Source organism: Lolium rigidum, chromosome 1, assembly GCF_022539505.1.
Source record: "Lolium rigidum isolate FL_2022 chromosome 1, APGP_CSIRO_Lrig_0.1, whole genome shotgun sequence".
Classification (NCBI taxonomy): domain Eukaryota; kingdom Viridiplantae; phylum Streptophyta; class Magnoliopsida; order Poales; family Poaceae; genus Lolium; species Lolium rigidum.
In genome coordinates this window covers 156,675,466-156,693,363 of record NC_061508.1, presented here as the reverse complement: position 1 = coordinate 156,693,363, position 17,898 = coordinate 156,675,466, and the positions used below count along the sequence as shown (strand labels likewise).

The 17,898-nt window shown below is 47.8% G+C and overlaps 2 protein-coding genes across 2 annotated transcripts; both read left to right on the top strand.

Moving 5' to 3' along the window:
- Nucleotides 1–381: 381 nt before the first annotated feature.
- LOC124683587 (protein ENHANCED DISEASE RESISTANCE 2-like) lies at nt 382–3,758 on the top strand. The gene is made up of 3 exons (XM_047218077.1): nt 382–473; nt 1,671–2,599; nt 3,480–3,758. Coding segments are annotated over exons 2-3 (930 nt in total). The 5' UTR covers nt 382–473; the 3' UTR covers nt 3,481–3,758.
- Nucleotides 3,759–4,556: 798 nt separating this feature from the next.
- LOC124683597 lies at nt 4,557–7,865 on the top strand. The gene is made up of 4 exons (XM_047218088.1): nt 4,557–4,715; nt 4,821–4,933; nt 6,496–6,665; nt 7,053–7,865. Exons 1-4 carry the CDS (start codon nt 4,628–4,630, stop codon nt 7,492–7,494), a joined length of 813 nt encoding a protein of 270 aa, XP_047074044.1. The 5' UTR covers nt 4,557–4,627; the 3' UTR covers nt 7,495–7,865.
- Nucleotides 7,866–17,898: the final 10,033 nt, after the last annotated feature.

Here is a 17,898-nt window from a genome sequence, read left to right as displayed (position 1 = left end):
GGCCGTATTGTTGAATTTGGTCTTTTCAGAAGTTTAGCTGAAACAAAGGTAGCATCCCTGATTAAATTCAAAAAAAAAAAGGTAGCATCCCTGATTGAAAATCCGAAATGACGCGTATATATTTCTTTCCGAAAACTCGGAGAGTGCCCAGACTGGGCAGTACTCCACTGACGCGTTTATTAAGAACTCTTTTAGAGAATCAATCAGAATTTGTTTGTTTCTTCTAATTTCCAGTTAATTATATATGCCGAAGCCAAATAAATCATGAGGTATCTTTGATGAGTGGTCACATCGTCGGTGCCTTTTCCAGCTTCTCTTCCCTAGACGACAAGCCAACAAAACCCCACGCAAGATTCATCCGCCCGTCCCACTCTCCCCACTTCCCCAGTCCCCACGCAAATCGCCGCAAGCAAATCCTCGATCCTCGCCCGCCAGGTTGATCCGTCGATACATCCCGCCGCAAGAACCTGTCGGTGAGCTTACTGTCCCTCCAATCCCTTGCTTAGTCCGTAGCTTGTGTCGGCTTTAGCACCTACGATTCGAAGGCAATCCGAGGAATTTGGTGGGGAGGCGTGATGTTTGTGCGTGGGCGGAGATGAACCCATCGAATTCAGTACGCTGATTCGACTCAAGAAGGGCTAGTCCTGTTGTTTTCAGGTTTTGTTTGGAGCGTGAACTCGTTCCTTTGCTGATGGGGCAGTTGAGCTGGGCTTCGATTCTTTAGCTGTTCAGCACAGGCAGAGTCTTGGGGAGAGCTTGCTTGTGCAACTTCCGAAGAAAAATCTCTCCCCTTATCTAAAAAAGAAATCTTCCTGAAGAAGTAGAATGCTTTTACCTGTTTATCTATGGTAGATGTTAACCTGATTCAGTTGTGGCACCAGTGACGGTGAGCCTCTTTGGTGCAAGTGGAAAACCATAGCTTGTAGGGTTTGCACTCTGGTCAGTTGCAGTAATGGAGGTGTTAATTGAGAAGAGGATATACTTTTAGCTAGTTATAGGTTTAGCTATTATTACAACCTATTTGATGCAAGCTTTAGATCTGAGCAGATTATCTCTTGTAGCAATATTTCTGGCTTGGACTGCATCGTATCGAAGGAGCAAATCATTATAATGCTACCAGGGCTGGTGTAGTGTAACCCAGTGAACTTTCTACCAGAATGCAAGAATTGTGAGATATTTCTGTGTCATCTGCAATTGCTACCGTGTACCTTTTCTCTTAGAATTTCAAACACAACTAGATATTCTTTACGTGTTGTTGATGCTAAAATACGCAATCTGTGACTGTGGTGTCGATCACTTCTCCAAGTGCATCTGGCATCATTGCAGGAGTCATAGATGCCGTTTGGTAAAAAAAATGTTATAAAATACATCCTGTTTGATAAAATTGTCTTTGATAATTTTTTTACTCCTTGCTTCATTTGACTCTTATAGAATAGATCCTGTTTGCGACGAATTTGATGATATGTGAGTGAATGATTATCCACAAGTATTAATATTGAGCTTAGGTGATAGCTGCTTACAACATTTTGGGGAGTTAAACCATCGGTTGTTTTCCCTTTTAGCAGAGCTACTAAAGAAACATCAACATTTCCCTAATTGGCGCTTATAGATGAAGGGCTCTTTCATACCTCTATCCTTCGAGAACTAACTAGAATTAAATTTTCTTGTAGATGGCATTTTCTAATGGTGAGGCTGAGCACCAATGGATACAGAATGTCCAGTCAGGAGGAGCAGTTCCTTGTCTACCGCCTGAAAACTGTCCTAATGGCTGGGCTACTCCTCCCGGTGACACATTTATGGTCAGAGGCCCAGAGTATGTTACCACTAAGGCAAAGATACCTGGTGGGCAGTATCTTCTGAAGCCTCTGGGAGTTGATTGGATCAAAGGCCCAGCAAAAATCTGCGAGGTCCTGAAAAATAAGAACCATCGTGTGAGGAAAGCCATTGACGAGGAGGTTTCACATGGTAATCAGCCTTTTGTCTGGGCTTTCAACCTGCAACTGCCCAGCAAGGAGAACTACAGCGCGATATTTTACTTTGTATCACTGGAACCTGCACCTGAGGGCTCTCTAATGGATCAATTTCTGAAAGGTGATGACGCTTTCCGGAAATCCAGACTTAAACTGATAGCAAATATAGTTAAGGGGCCTTGGATTGTTCGAAAAGCTGTGGGTGAACAAGCCATCTGCATACTGGGCAGAGCGCTTTCCTGCAAGTATGTTCAAGGATCAAATTTCTTTGAAGTGGATGTGGATATTGGATCTTCTATAGTTGCAAATGCAATTGTCCATCTGGCGTTTGGTTACGTGGCGACATTGACTGTAGATTTAGCATTTCTTATTGAGAGTCAAGCTGAATCAGAGCTTCCTGAGAGACTTCTTGGAGCTGTAAGGTTCTCTGAGTTAAGTCCGGGTTCAGCTGGTACGTATGAAGTGCCATCTGAGGAGCAGCAGGAAACTGCTCCCATTCTGCCTGCAAGATTGTGGCGGAGTTTTTCCCAACTTCTACAAAACCCGAGCAACTCAATGGAGCAGTCGCCTAGCTCAGAGAACACCAACGGAAGCTTCCACAAAGAAGGCGCCGATGGCAACACTAATTGGTAAGTGCAGCGGACTCAACATGGTAATTAGCTACTGTCCTCTAAACCGCACAATTAGGTACTTTCCAGTAAACTGCATCTGTTAGAAATTTACCTTCACAGATGGCAAAATAGTTATAAGAGAGTGCATTCGCTACCCGCATGGGTAGCTACACACCCATGCATTATACCAATATGCAAGCCATATTAACTTGTTTTAGCTCGGTTTCCTAGTAGAACGTGGAATTCTAGTGTACAAAAGTGGTTTCCGAATTTTGATATGAATATTTTTTGATCAAAGTCAACTCACAAACGTATTTTGCGTTGACTTTTTGAATACTGGGTTGACTTTGACAAAAAAATCTTCAAATCAAAATTTGGAAACCACTTTTGTACACTAGAATTCCACGTTCTACTAGGAAACCGAGCTAAAACAAGTTAATATGGCTTGCATACTGGTATAATGCATGGGTGTGTAGCTACCCATGCGGGTAGCAGGCTTCATCCCATAGTTATAATATGCTTGTTTTTAATAAGAAGATAAACAAAAATGAGATCTGTCAAGTAACTGTGAGAAACAATCACAGCTAGATGGCATATTGATATGTTGTGACTTGTTTGATGAACTCTCAAGCCCATTTTCCTTTTCTTATGTTGGTATATTCCTGTGTTAGCTGAGCATGCTGTACCACTCCTCTATCTTGACAACATTATTATGATCTACTTGAGAGAAAATTTAGGCAAACATGCATCTCATGGTGTACCCACCGGGGAACTGGTTAGTTTTGTAGCTGTTATCTGACTCCCATTCAACATCTTGATGCATTCTATCATGGCTACAGAATCTGTTAACAAAATGCTCCGCATGTTTCGACGAAGTTAACATGTTTCCCTTTTGCAGATTTCCTTGAATCCTTTTCGAGAGGAGATCGTATAGCTTTTGTCTCCCGTCAAAAGGGCCTTCACTGGTGGGAGTTGATATGCCATTTCAGTGTTGTGTAAAATTCAGCTAGTTCTTAGGATGATGATCGGCCTCAGGTAGTTGTTGTCGATTATCATGATGCTGGGCCCTGATGTAAAAATTATGCATACTGGTCAACAGTACATTATTCTATACATATAAACTGGATTGCCTTTTAATCCAGAAATTGAGATGTTGTGTTGCATTCTCTCCCTGGTAGAATCGTGTGAAGTGCAAATGCAGTTTGACTTTGACGCTGGTAAAAGGTGCATCAAATACATCAAGGAAGCTGAACTTGATTACAGTATAATTTTTGGGTTGGCAACATGTAAAGGAACACATTGGTTTCCTTGTCTGATTTTATGAACATGGCAAAGAATTAAATCTTGTGTTACAATTGTAGCATGAATGCATGATCATACCGACAATTTTATCCAAAGGAGGAATCATAGTATCAGAGGTCCTACACGCAAAAAATCTAAGATCCTTTTTGGTTCTTAGGATTTCAAAAACGCATGAATAAGAAAAATGTATCAATAAGAATTAAAACTCTAGATTTTGTGTATGGATGTATGCCATGCCCATAGTTATTCAAATACTAGGAAAATACCCCTTAGACTGGACTCAACGGAATTTTATCTTAAGAATTGCATGTGAACCAGACCATATGAAAATTTCCCCTGGTTTCCAGTTCTACAAAACAAACAAACTGCACATGTTTTTTTTTTTTGTGGAACAGAATGCTCGAGAATTCATATGAAACTCCTGTGAACCAGAACGGCCTAATAATTCAAATCTTTCAAATATCCTGTGGAATTTAAATTCGTTTTTAAGAAGCCCACCCTGCGGCCAGCATAGCACACCAGCCCACCTACCATCCTATTTCTCCTCTGTGTTTGTCCCCTCCTCGCCGTCGCTGCCGCCATCGACGCCGTCGTCGTGCCCGAATTCCGGCGAATTCTTTCCTCTCTCTAACCTCCTCGTTTCTCTCCAGTCTAATCTGAGTTCCTCTTCGAGAAGAGGAGCAGAGAGGCGGCATCGGCTCCGCCCGTGATGGTCGGCCGCCGCGCTCTGCGGCGGACACGGACATGCACAGCCCCTCCCCCTCCTCCTCCGCCGTCGCGTCGTACTCACCGTCATCATCAGACCTCTCCCCCGCCGACGGCTTCCTCTGCGGTAATAATAACCCCATCCGATCTTTTTTCTTTTTGTGTTCTCGTTCCTGCTTCTGTGGGGAATTCCGTCAAGCACCTCGCTGACCCGCGTGATTCGGTCCACCAGTGAAGGAGGGGGTAGACGAGATGATCAAGCACGTCGCCAACGAGCCCTCCGTCGGGCTCTACTTCGTCCAGCAGCACGCCAACGCATCTATGCCCATCCTCCTAGACGTCAAGGTCCAGCGCCCCCTTCCCCTTCTTAATTTGCTCTTTGTTCAGTTCTGAAAACGATGATTTGCTTTTAAGCATGCTATATGTTGCTCATTGGGATTAGGTACCAGTTCTCGCTTGACAATCTGGCATCTATGCTCCGCTGTGAGCGTCCATTTGAATAATTTGGCTTGTCTTGATTAAGGGAATTAGGTCGGGTCAGATTAACTTTTCGTGTATGTACAACTTGATTACTATCAATTACTTGGTTACAGTATACCAATCTATTAGCGCTGTGTTAGTCACGCAAATGTATATCTATCATCTATCCTTACTGTTTACCAATGATACCATGGGATGATTTCTCCACTGTGGTGCTTGATGTCTTATTATTATTTATTTTTGTTTGGTATTGCACTATTAGCATACTTCCTCAGGCATGAGGCAATCATGAATGTTGTGTCTATATAGACTGAGCAGTGCGATATTGTCCGTTCGGAACTACTGCACGTACGCCGGTCCGTGGTTCAATCCTTGTACGATGCAACATCCGATGGGGTGCTGCACCTTGATGCCACCAACAGGCGGATTGATTTGGTGTGTTGGACAAGGATTGGATGGAAAGTGTCGTATGCGTAGAAGGGTTCTTGTCCCTTGAATATGATCTTGATAGCTTATTAATGAATGAAGTACTACCTCCGTTTCGGTTTAACAGGCACGCACGTAGTTCAAGACAAACTTTGACCATCAATTTGGTCAACAAAATATAACTTTTATGTCTACAGAATATATATCGTTAGATTCGTATGCAACAAAGCTTTCTAATAATATAATTTTTGTGATATATATTTCATATTTTATTGACTAAAATAATGGTCAAAGCAATTTCGTAAACTACGTGCACGCCTGTTAATCTGAGACGGAGGGAGTAATACACATTTATGGAACTATAAAGTCATATGATGGGCCTACTCTATTCCTATTATTTGGAGTTCACTTTTAACATACTATGATAGAGTGACATGCTCTTTCAGACAGAGTTGGCTGGCTCATGCTCTTTCACCATGACAGAGTTGGCTGGCTCATGTTCCTTCACTATGACAGAGTTGGCTGACTCATTCCAGACTTTAATAGGCCATTTTAGTTGCAGAGCCGAACCACCCACAATTTGGTAGTCACTCCAAAGCCAATCAATACCAATTTTTGATTAGCGAAAGGCTGGTTTGGAGAAAGCCAGCTTCAACATTGGAATTCAGTTTTCTTGATTTCAGCAAGCCAGATCCTACTGTTTATATAGCTGTCAAAACATGGTAGGACTTCGAATATTCATGAAGCATCATTCTCAAGTGCAAGCGCTATTTGTTTAACATCACTGCTGAGTCCGTTTCTTTCTCTTGGTTATTTTTTAGTAAGTTCTGACTTTTTTCCCTTTAGCACCATATATGTTTTAGCATTGGCTGACTTCATTAGTTTTCAGAGCTGTTCAATGACTTGATCTGGTCTTGCTAGGCATAGTACCAACCAAGCTGAGATGTTCAATGATGTTGTGTTGTGAAATTCTAACATATCCTTTTTGGTTTGCTCATCAGGGGAAGGTTGCAGAAAAGACTCGTGAGGTAGCATTGCACACTGAAGATATAGAGGATTCTATCTGTGCTGTGAGGTCCATGACTGAGTTTGGACTTCCAATCGCTGATGATATGATCAAAGATATAAATAAATCTCTAAAGATAATGTCGAAGACCCAACCAAAGAGGGGGTAAGTATTTACCAATCTTGAGAACTTGAGATATTTTATGGTTCTTTTTTTTGTCTGACACAATGTGGAGCCTCATAGTATGCTAAAGCTTCTGCATTCATACCATCTATATGCTTGTAGAACAGTGACCCTCTTTTCATTTTCATGTAGAAGCAGTCCATCATGATATGTTATATATGTAGCATAAAGTCTATATCAGTCTTGTTTTAGTTGTGCATTCTAATAAGACCGAAAATCCAAATATTGAACTGTGGCTTCTGCACCGGCTCGGGCAATCCTTAGCCCCCACTTTACCATATTATTCTATGTACAAAACCCATCCTCTTTTTTGTTTTTAAAGGAACTTATCCTCTTTATTTGGTTTGAGAAAAGAATTCTTGTGTTCAGGTTAATACAGAACCCCATTTGGGGGTTCCAATCAGACAAAAGCTCGGAAGCATGTGACGATTTGGGCGCAACTAATGGTGGAAGTAGCAAGAACTACTTGTCTTCTATGTTCAACACTGCAAAGCAAAAGGCATCCATTCTCAGATGGCCACAGACTGACTTGGCATCGAACGATGACGTTTCGGATAAGTCAGTGTCATCTACAGCTCCAGAATCATCACAAGCCGGACGACATGGTGCATCGACACCCTCAGATGGAGAAAGGGACGACACCCTCATTTCAAGCCGTTTGTCAGAAAATAATAATGCAGCTACTATGGATCAGAGGGTGTCTGCTGCTGATATATCCTACACGGCGGAGAGCTACAAAAAGTTCAAAGAAGAGCAAGAACTCAAACTGCAAGAGTGGCTTAGAGAGTCCAAAGGAGCTGATAGTAGCTAGAGACTGAGACTGTTCTAACGATGGAGCTCCAGCTTTTCTGCCCCCGTCAGAGCACATCATAGTTTAGAGCATGTACAAACCTTTGGATATGCTGTGGTATCTGTGTACAATCACAAATCTTTTATTCATGTTGAGTGTACATGAGCCGCGTGTGAAGACGTTTCTGTAAACATCCCATGTTATCTTTGCAGTTGATTTACAGGGCAGCGAGGTGTCTCAAGTGTAATGTAGTATAACAGCCTGAATTACAGCACAGCGTGTTTCTTCAAAGAGTTTTATTATTGTACTTTGGAGCTTTGTAGTGGTTTATATATGTATACACTGACGTGCAGATGAACCCTCCATCGTGATTATTCATCTTGTTCCGACGAGCTTGCTCTGGTATTTAGTGCAGTTTTGCGATTTCTGTTTTCACCTGTCTTGTCAGAGATACGAAGGCCAGCGTAGTGTAGCAGTGACCCCAGTTGAAATTGCGAGGGAAATGTCTGGGACGCGCGGCCGTAATGCTGAAGTCTTTATTCCGGGAATGAGGTTATATCCTGATGGAAGTTGTCGAGTAACGAGAGAACTTGAACATGTTGGTTTTATTTTGCAGATAGAATTTTATGCAAAACACTCAATAAAAACCATGGTCACCGACTGGAAATTGAAACCACCGATCGGGCACATGCACCGGAAAATCTTGTTTACCTGTTTCCCTAAAAGCGACAAGTTCACCCTATTGTCTCCAACACGTTGGCAACGTGCCAAGTGCCAACATCTCTAAATTTAGCCAAATTTCTCATCCATGTGCTATTTTGGAACATGCCTACGTCGATGAACCATGGCTAAAAGAAGTTTTAGCCATTTTTAATGGTCATGATTTTGTGTTGATGACGTGCGTCATCAACTAGCCTCTTTTTTCAAACATTTTTTTATTAAATCCCAATAATCAAAATAATATAAACTAATAAATCGCGGAAAGTTTGAAAAGTTTAAGATCGCCGTTTAAGATATTTATCATTTTTTAGATTTGGCTAAAACTTGGTGACACGAGGAAGCCACATCATCAGTGGATGTCATGTTTGTTGTTAAAATGCTTAATATTAGATTTGGATATCTATGCAATGGATTACACGTATAGTTAGTGATTTGCGTTAAAGACACGTAAAGTGAGGGCTCGTTTGATTCAAATGAATGTTACAGGAATTTTGTAGAATTTTAATCCTTAAGACTCTTTTGATTCATAAGATTTGTATAGAAATTATGTGAAATTTGAATCCTATGTGAATTTTTTTACATAGGTTGTTTGACTCATAAAAACACATCTTATAGAAAGTAATCCTATATAAATCTTGTAGTGTAAATTCCATAGGAAAAAAACATTAAGTCATATCTCATGAAATTGTTTGTTGCTACAATCAAACACACTTCATGTCCCTATAGAATTCAAGTAGATATTAGATCCTAATCCTATGCTTTTTCACATTCCTAAGTTTTTTCTTTTCTATGAATCAGAGGAGCCCTTAGAAACTTTATGTGCACCGTTCGATTCGTAGGATTAGAATCTTTAGAAATGCATAGAGATTTTCCTATAGGATTGCATCACTCTATGTTTTGGAGGAAAATTTTCATCCACTCAAATCTCATCTTACAATTTTCTTTGTTTTCGTGAGTTAAACACCACTTGAAAAAATTCCTGTAGGTTCTAAATCATGTAGAATTCAACTGGTGATGTTGTTCTAATCTGCGATTTTTCTATTCCAGTGTTCTAATAGTCCTACGAACCAAATAGGCTTTGAGTAGTTTATGCCACGGAGACATGTCAATAATGAGTGGTTTCTACAATTTCCTTCATTTCAAAGAAGAACATTTGAACTATTTGAACCTGCAAAGCAAGCGCCCCCAGGCCCCAGCCAAACTTCAGACACATCACAAAACATTTTCTCCCGGGTCAGCCACTCGTCATAATCGCCAACGATGAAGAGGCCGAGAAAGCAAGTTCCAAATTCAAAACATGAATTGGAATGGAAAAAACAATCAAAGCAAAGGGAGAGGAGAGGCCGTGACTGTGGGCGTCAGATCGTACCATCCACTCACTCTCCCATTTTCCCGCTCTTTTTATCCTCTCTCCTTCCTTCTCTCCGCCTCCAGAAGCTTCCTCGCCTCGCTCGGTCGCTCCGCCACCGCCGGAGAAGAGAGAGAGAGAGGATGGCTAGCCTGGATTTGCCTCTGCCGAAGATCTTCGAGCTCCTCCTCGGCAAAGGTGGCTGACACCCGACCCCAATCGATCGTTCATCTGCTGCCACTTTCTCCGCCGTCTCATCCTTGGATTTTGCTTATTGCGCAGACCGTGACCGGTGGCCGCCGGAGGCCAAGTTCGTCTGCGCCGCCTACCAAGGCAACGTCCGCACACTCCACAGTAAGATCCCCGCACCACACACACCTCTCTCCGTCTGTCTTTTCGCGCTTCCCTTTCCGGCGTCTTGTGCCTATTTGCTCGCCCGCTCGCTAGATCTGGCCGGTCTTAATCACCATGTGCGCGTCGCTGCTTCCGATTTGGCGCAGGCTGCGGGTGATTTAGCCTGGAGTGTCGCGTCTCATGCTAGGTTTCCTGGGTTCTTGGTGGGGGATTTTACTTTACCAAACCAGGAATTTATGACCAAGTTCCTAGCAAGTTTTTTAAGGATCAGCGACGATTTCTATCTGATTCCGAGTGCTCTCCTCACGATTCCTGACTAAAAGATGCCCCTTTTTTTCATGTGAAATGAAGGGATCGCGAAGGAGCTGGACGTGCAGGGGCATGGAATCCCGGTGACGGTGGCCAACACGACCTTCATGGGCATGAACGCACTGCACGCTGCCGGTGGGCGCGGCAGGCTGCCCATCTACCAGTACCTCGTCGAGGAGGTCAAGATGGACATCCACAAGCTGGACACCGCTCAGGGTAATCTGTAACCAATCAGCAGTTCACACCGTCGATCCCTTTCTGATTTTAGTTATGATGAATGTCCGTTCTCCTGTAGGACAATTTGCGTGGTTTGAATTCACAACTTGACCATTAACTTCGAATTGGCCATCTGCTGCTAGGTTTTACACCCGTGGAGCAATCATGGCCACCTTCCTGCCGTCAGGTACCTTCTTGACCATGGCACTGATCTGCATCAGCGGAGTTCAAAGGGGAACACCACTCTACTTCATTCAGCTGTCAGTACATGGTATAAACAGAAATATCTTCACTTCATTGTTACTTTCCTCTGCCGTCAGAAATATCTGTCCTTCTTTTTTTAGACCGAAGGCACATAGTGCCCGACTTTAAATTAATAAAGCCCTGAGGCGAGTATGGATACAGAAGTTTGGTAAGCACCTCACAAACACACATCTAAAGGATAAAGGTCACACTGACCAGGACAGAGTCACATTACAACGGTGAGCAAACAAGCATTTAGCTGAAGCACGATCTTAAGGGGGTGGCCGGCGCGGAGGGTCGCAGGTCCTGTTGAAGAGGGTTTCAAGCATGGCCTCCAGCTGGCTCAGCATCAGTTCGTCCTTGCTCCTTTGAAGGGGCCGCCAGAGCTGCAAGTTAAGCCTGATTAGGAAAAAACAGTTTGCGGGTTGGCTAGGGAATTTTGCTTCGATGGTAAATTTATTGCGAATTTTCCAAAGCGCCCAGCAAATCGCCGCAAAAAGAACACGCAGGCTTCGTTGTGTTTTGTCGTTCAAACTTTGTATACAGCTTTCCCAAGATAAGATGCAAGCGGGATTCCATGTCACTCCGAGCATGTCCCTTATGCCAGCCCAGACGAAATGTGCCAGATCACAGCGAAAGAAGATATGGTCCACGTTTTCATGGAGACCACAAAGGGCACACAGCCCATCAGATGGCCCCCTGCGTTTGAGTATTTGGTCGTTCGAGGGCAGACGGCCTCTATACAATTGCCACAGGAAGATTTTAATTTTCGTTGGAATTGTGGTCTTCCAGATCAAGGAACCTAGAGGCGAGGGTGGGCCCTGAATCAAGCTGTTGTATAGGGATTTTACCGAAAAGCGGCCAGAAGCTTCCAAATTCCAGAGGACTTTGTCTCTCCCTTCCCCCGGCACCACCTCTTCTAGCTCCTGGACCATTTGTAGCCAAAGATTGGATTCCTCCTGACCGAAGGAGCGCCTAAAGAAGATGCGCCACCCATCACCCTCATAAGCACGCTCAACTGTGATCTCCGGGTCAGCACAGATTTGGAATAAACGAGGGTACCTCACACTGAGGGCCTCCTCCCCAGTCCAATGGTCCGTCCAGAAGAGGATATCAGAGTTGTTACCAGGGAAGAATCTCGCACCCTGTTTGAAAACAGCCTTAAGCTTGTGCAAACTATGCCAGAATGGTGATCCTCCCACCGGTGAGGTTGAGAAGAACCTGTCAACCGGATATTTTGCCTTGAGGAGTTGGAGCCAGAGTAATTTGCTGTCGTCCTCTGTTAACATTCTCCAGATCCATTTAGTCATAAGAGCATGGTTCATGAGCTTCGTATTCGTAACGCCAAGTCCACCCTGGGCCTTGGGCTTACAGATATCCTCCCAGGCCACCATATGATATTTTCTCTTTTTTCCTTGTCCCTCCCAAAAGAATCTGCTTCTGTGTCTGTCAAAGCCTTCATGAGTACCATCTGAGAGGAGGAAGAGACCCATAGTATACATCGGAAGATTTGATAAGCAGGCGTTGATCAGAACAAGACGAGCCGCTGATGACATGAATCTGCCCTGCCATGGTTCCATCTTGAGGGCTACCGCATTCAACAATGGCTCCATCTCAGCCATAGTGATTCTGCGCCCACTCATCGGGAAACCCAGGTAGTTGAAAGGAAGGGTACCTTGCCTACAGTTCAAAAGGTTAGCCACTCTGGCCTGTTCCTCACCTGTAGCCCCCAGCACCACCACTTCACTCTTGTGGAAGTTAAGCTTCATGCCAGATAACAGTTCAAAGCAAATGAGTAGGAATTTCAGGTTTGTGATACCCATGCTTGTGTTCTGAATGAGAATTACAGTATCATCCGCATACTGAAGATGGGACACTCCCCCCTCAATCAGATGAGGAACCACCCCAGCAATGTGGCCAGAGGCCCTAGCCCTTGAGAGCATCTCATCAAGGGCATCAGCAACCAAGTCAAAGAGGAGCGGGGAAATCGGATCTCCTTGTCTTACTCCGCGCTTGTTTCGAAAAAATGGACCCATCTCTCCATTAATCGAGATGGCAGTTTGGCCGCCGCTGACCAACTGCAAGATCCTGTGCATATAGGCGCCACTGAAACCTTTCCTGAGGAGCACTTCCTTCAGAAAATCCCAATTCACTCTATCATAAGCCTTCTCAAAGTCAAGTTTCAACACTATAGCCTGCAAATTCTTACTTGTGATCTCGTGCAGAATTTCATGAAGGGCAAGGGCTCCATCATGGATGAATCTACCCTTGATGAAGGCCAGTCCGAGTGTGGGAGACGATCCTATGCGCCACAGGAGAAAGTCTGGTGGCATACGCCTTTGCCACGAACTTAAAGATCACATTGATGAGCGCAATTGGGCGATACTGCTTGATGGAATCTGCTCCCACAACCTTTGGGATGAGAGACAACACTCCGAAGTTCAGTCTGGCTACATCGACCGTTCCCAGGGCAAAGCCATTTACTATCTGGAGGACCAACCCTCTGAGTCCGGGCCAGAAGTGTTTGAAGAAGCTCACAGAAAAGCCATCCGGACCAGGCGCCGTATCAGTTTTGGTATCCTTGAGCACCTCCTCAAGTTCCTCCATGGAGAAGGCGCGAAGCAGAGATTCGTTCTCCTGATCCGTAACCCTGGTCCCAGTGGCCCAGAAATCTTGCTGTAGGCTGAGCCGCTTTGGTTCCTCTGTCCCCATCAGAGCTCGATAGAAATCGTAAACATGTTGCGTAATCGCCTGTTGGTCCGTTATTTCTCCTTCATCAGTCTTCAGACTCGAGATGTGGCAGCGGCGCCTTCTGCCGTTGGCCACGGCATGGAAATACTTAGTATTAGCATCACCCTGAAGGGTCCATCTCAGTCTCCCCCTTTGTCTCCAGTAAGCCTCTTCCTCACTGAAAATCTGAATCAGTTGATCCTCCAAGTGGTATCTCATACCCCAGCCCTCTGCATCCAAGCCCTGCTCATCTGCGGTCCTATCCAACGCCTGAATCTGAGCTAAGATATTCGCCTTAATCACCCTGTCTTCTTTTCCCAGGTTTGCACTCCAGCCCTTTAAACACTGCCGCAGCCCACTGGCCTGCCCATGCCACACATCGATAGGGTCCCTAGGATAGACATTGGTGGTGAGCAACTCCGCCCACCACACCTTCAACTGTTCCCCAAATCCAGGAACAGCAAGCCAGCTGTTCTCAAAAGAAAATCTGGCCAACCTTCGTGGAGCATTCTCTCCTGAGTCCAGGATCAGCGGCGTATGATCCGAACCAATCCTAGTCTCAGCAGTCAAACGAGCAAGAGGGAACCGCAGTTCCCATTCAGGGGATACAAACGCTCGGTCCAGGACGCTCCTCACCGGGTTTGCTTGTTTATTGGTCCAAGTGTAAGCCGCGCCAGATCTCACAACCTCCAACAGCGCCCACCTGGCAATAGCCTCGTTGAAGAGATTCACCAACACCCAGTTGATATTGTTGTTATTTTTGTCTTGGGTTCCTCGAATCAGGTTGAAATCCCCCATCAACATGATCGGAAATTCACTAGAATCCACCCTTCCTTCCAACTCTTGGAGGAAAGAGGCAGAGCGGGCGTGGTCCGCCGGCCCATACACCCCGATGAATTCACATTTAAATTTGGTTGGTCTGTGATACAATTTGGCACTAAGAAAGAACTCACCCTGAGCCAACGCGCCAACCTCAAACAAACTATCCCTGATTCCCATCAGCATGCCCCCCGAGCGCCCCGCCGCAGGGGTCCGAGTGCCGGACAAACTGTTCCCCTTCAACCAAATTCCTCAATTCCTGATCAGTGAAATCCTGGCGCATAGTCTCCTGCAGGAAGATGATGTCGATCTTTTCTTTCTTAATGTACTCCTTAAGCTGGGTTTTTCGGCCACTCCGGCCAAAACCCCGAAAATTCCAGCCAAGGGCCTTCATTTGGGCACCACAGCAGAAGCCCGTGCTTGGCGAGCTGGTGTATTCCTCAGATTCGGGCGAGGGCCAGTGGGTGCCTCCCCTTTCATTCTCCTGATGGCCCTCGAGGAGTTGGCCAAATCTGCCAAGGTGATCCGCTCTGGATCAATCCCTGACGAGTTTGAAGAGCTGTCCGTGGCCAGATCCTGCGCATCACTTGCTGGATTGGCCACGTCCTCCGCTAACTTTTGGTTCTGGTCTTCCACCTCTTTCGACTTGGCCTTCGCCGTAGCTTCGGAAATACGAGCTTGAGCTAGCTCCTTAGCACGGATCAGAGATAAAAGAGGGGAAAGCGCACCGGCAGAAGAATCCAACCCCAACCCCGCATCCCGCGCAACCCCCCAAAGATGTGTATCTGAGACCGAGGGGAGAACCAAGAAGGGTTCTAAATGCGAAGGAGTAGAAGACGTACCTTGATCTTTTTCGTCCGCGCGCTTGGAAGCCGAGAGCAGCACATGCTCCGGATTGGCGCCCTTGCCCCTGGTGCTGCGGCGGGTTGCAGTGACTGGCGAGGAAGTCACTACAGCGCGCTTGGGTTTGATGCCCGGCTTCTTCTTGCTGCGTGACGGAGGGTTGTCCACCTCGCCGTCCTGCTTGCTCTTGAGCTTGGCGATCTTCTCCGCGAGGGTCTCTTGATCGTTCTCCCAGTCCTCCGGGCTCTCCCACCCCACCTCCAGCCTGTCTTCCTCCGACAATCTCTGGCGCTTAAGAACATTAGGAGGGGAGGGCGCATCTGACTTCGACTCACTGGGGGTTTGTGCAAGGTTCTCCGATGGAGGCTCTTCGTCTTGAGGGACAGGGGAAAGGCACACCTTAGTATTGGGGAACAGCTCTGATTCAGTCAAGTTTGAACCGTATTGGTTGAACGGGATCGGCTTGAGGTTGGACTTGGGCGGGGCTGAAGCAGGTTTCGTGGCGGAGTGGTCCTTGACCGAGGGGAGAGGAACGCTGCTGCTGCCGACAGAAGATTTGGAGCCAGGAGCCTTGGAGGCGAGCAGCGATTGGAAGAGAAGAGGCTTCTGTGGTTGTTCCCTCAGGGGCGGACTGTTGTCTCCAGCTCCATCCTTGCCTGCATCCGCCTCGGTAGCTTTGGAGCTTGCCACATCACACATTGGACCCTTGTCTTTGTTCTTCATGGTGCTCCTCTTCCGGTGGGGGCCGAGCGGCTCTGCTCCTCAGTCTCCTCGTCTTCCTCATCGCCCTCTCCATTGCTAGGGTCAGGAGGCGGCTTAGGATCACTGGCACTAGCTTTGGCATACTCCACCGACACCCCCAGCCGGAAGCCTTGCATGTTGACGAACACAAGGATCGAAGGAGGGATCTTGTCGGGGGCGTGACAGTGGAAGAGCATCCTGACAGGACCATCCAGAGCCGCCAGCGAGTCCTCATCCACCACGCGAGGGCGACCCAGCATCTTGGTACCCTCAAGCAGCATATCCACAGAGCGAAGAACCTCGGGCACTCCAGAGAGATGAACCCAGATCTTGGAGAGAGCCAAGGAAGCCTGAGGAGTCGCAGTTGCATCCGCAAAAAGCACCGAAATTTTGCTGACTGGGAGGGCGATGCCCCCAGCATTCTTGCAGAGGTTCTTGCAGAGGTTGAGACTCGCCTTGGTAGGAAAGACCACTGCAAAGTCTGTGTCGCTGATGCGTCTAACCCTCCAGTCCCAATTGTCTTCCACTAGCGCCTTCAAGTCTTGAGTTAGGAGCTCGCAAGTCATGGTATTCTCCACAGCGATGACCAGAGCCGCATGGTCCGTGTTACCGCCAGACCCCACCGGCAGCGCCTCCTCGTCCACCTCCAGGCAGTGGAAGCCAACTCCATCAATCGCGTAACCATACCACTGGAGGGAAGCCTTCTTTGTGTTCTTGGGGCACATGCCCGTGGTGTGCCCGTCCAAGTCACAGACGCCGCAGTGCGCGGGGAAGTGGCAACCGACCGGTAGTGGCCATCTCTACCGCAGTTGAAGCACTTTATATTCGCCTTCTTTCCGGCCGGCACCACCTCCGCCGCATCGGAGAGGGTGGCCGGCGGCGGTGTCGGAGCCGAAGGTGCTTGCGGCGTCGAGTGTGACACGGACTTGGCCTTGGGCGGCGGAGCCCCCTGTCGATTGTTGCCCCACTTCTTCTTGTACTGTTCCGCGCGCAAGACGACCCCGCGGCGGGGCGGTCCTCTTCCTCACGCCACCGGCCACCGTCCCTCCGCCACTCTGGCTCTCGGGCGCGGTCGCGGACCCAATCGCGGTCACGGTCCCGGCGGCGTCCTTCCTCTGCAAAACTCCTCCTTTCACGCACCTCGCGCTCGTAGCCTCGGCCCTCTTCCGAGTTGAACTCGTCGAAGCTCCTCTTGTTGCTCCCCAACCTCGTATCACCACGCCCACGGTCCATCACCGCCGCCGACGACCCAACGGCGGAGACGGAGGAGAGGCGGCGGGGGATTTGTCCGGTGGATCTGGTGGATCTGAGCCAAAAACGAACGTCAGAGAGAGTGGCGGCGTGGGAGAGAGTGAGATCTAGGGTTCCCACGGGGATCCACCGCCACTTAAGTGGTGGAGCGGGACTGACGTCCACACCTGGGCTGGGCTGAGGTACCGGGTTGGGCCTATGGGAGGCCGCAGGATTTGCCCGTTCACGGCCCACCACCGTAGAAGAGGCGCCAACCGGCCCATCGGAACCCTCAGCAGCAGAGACACTGGGGGTGGGACCCAAGGGGCCCCCCGCACTCGGGCCCGCCACGCTAGCGACCAACGAGACCGACCCTTCCTCGCCGTTGACTGGAGAACCTGGCGGCGCCGCTCGCACCCCGTCTGCGCACGCCGGCAGCGGATCAGTCGCCACTGAAGGCACACCGGGATTCTCCGCCGGGCGCGGCTGGATCCGCGCAACCGAGGGCACCACTGTGCCGCCCCGCGACCCAGGAGGACGAGTGAACGGAGCTCCGACCGTCGCCTGCCGCCGCGAGCCACGACCGCCCGGCGCCCAAGCTCTTCGGCGACCGCCCCGCAACCTCGCAGAACCCACCCTGGTCCACGCGGGGTCGAGGAAATCCCCAAGGCACGCCGTGGATGGGCCAGATCTGGAGGGCACGGGCGACTCCGGCGCCTCCTCCTGCGCCAAATCCACCTCCTCCTCGTCGGAGCTATCTCCTGCCAAGGCCCAGAACCGCGACCGACCTTGGGCCGCCGCTGGCGGCGAAGGGGAACCCACTTGGGGACCTCGCCGGCGCTCGGCAAGGGAGGGGGCGCGCAATCGCCCGC

Coding starts and splice junctions, on each gene's coding strand:
- LOC124683587 (XM_047218077.1), top strand. CDS start 1,671: ATGGCATTTTCTAATGGTGAGGCTGAGCACCAATGGATACAGAATGTC.
- LOC124683597 (XM_047218088.1), top strand. CDS start 4,628: ATGCACAGCCCCTCCCCCTCCTCCTCCGCCGTCGCGTCGTACTCACCG. Junction 4,716..4,820: donor CGCCGACGGCTTCCTCTGCG/GTAATAATAACC, acceptor TCGGTCCACCAG/TGAAGGAGGGGGTAGACGAG. Junction 4,934..6,495: donor CCATCCTCCTAGACGTCAAG/GTCCAGCGCCCC, acceptor TTTGCTCATCAG/GGGAAGGTTGCAGAAAAGAC.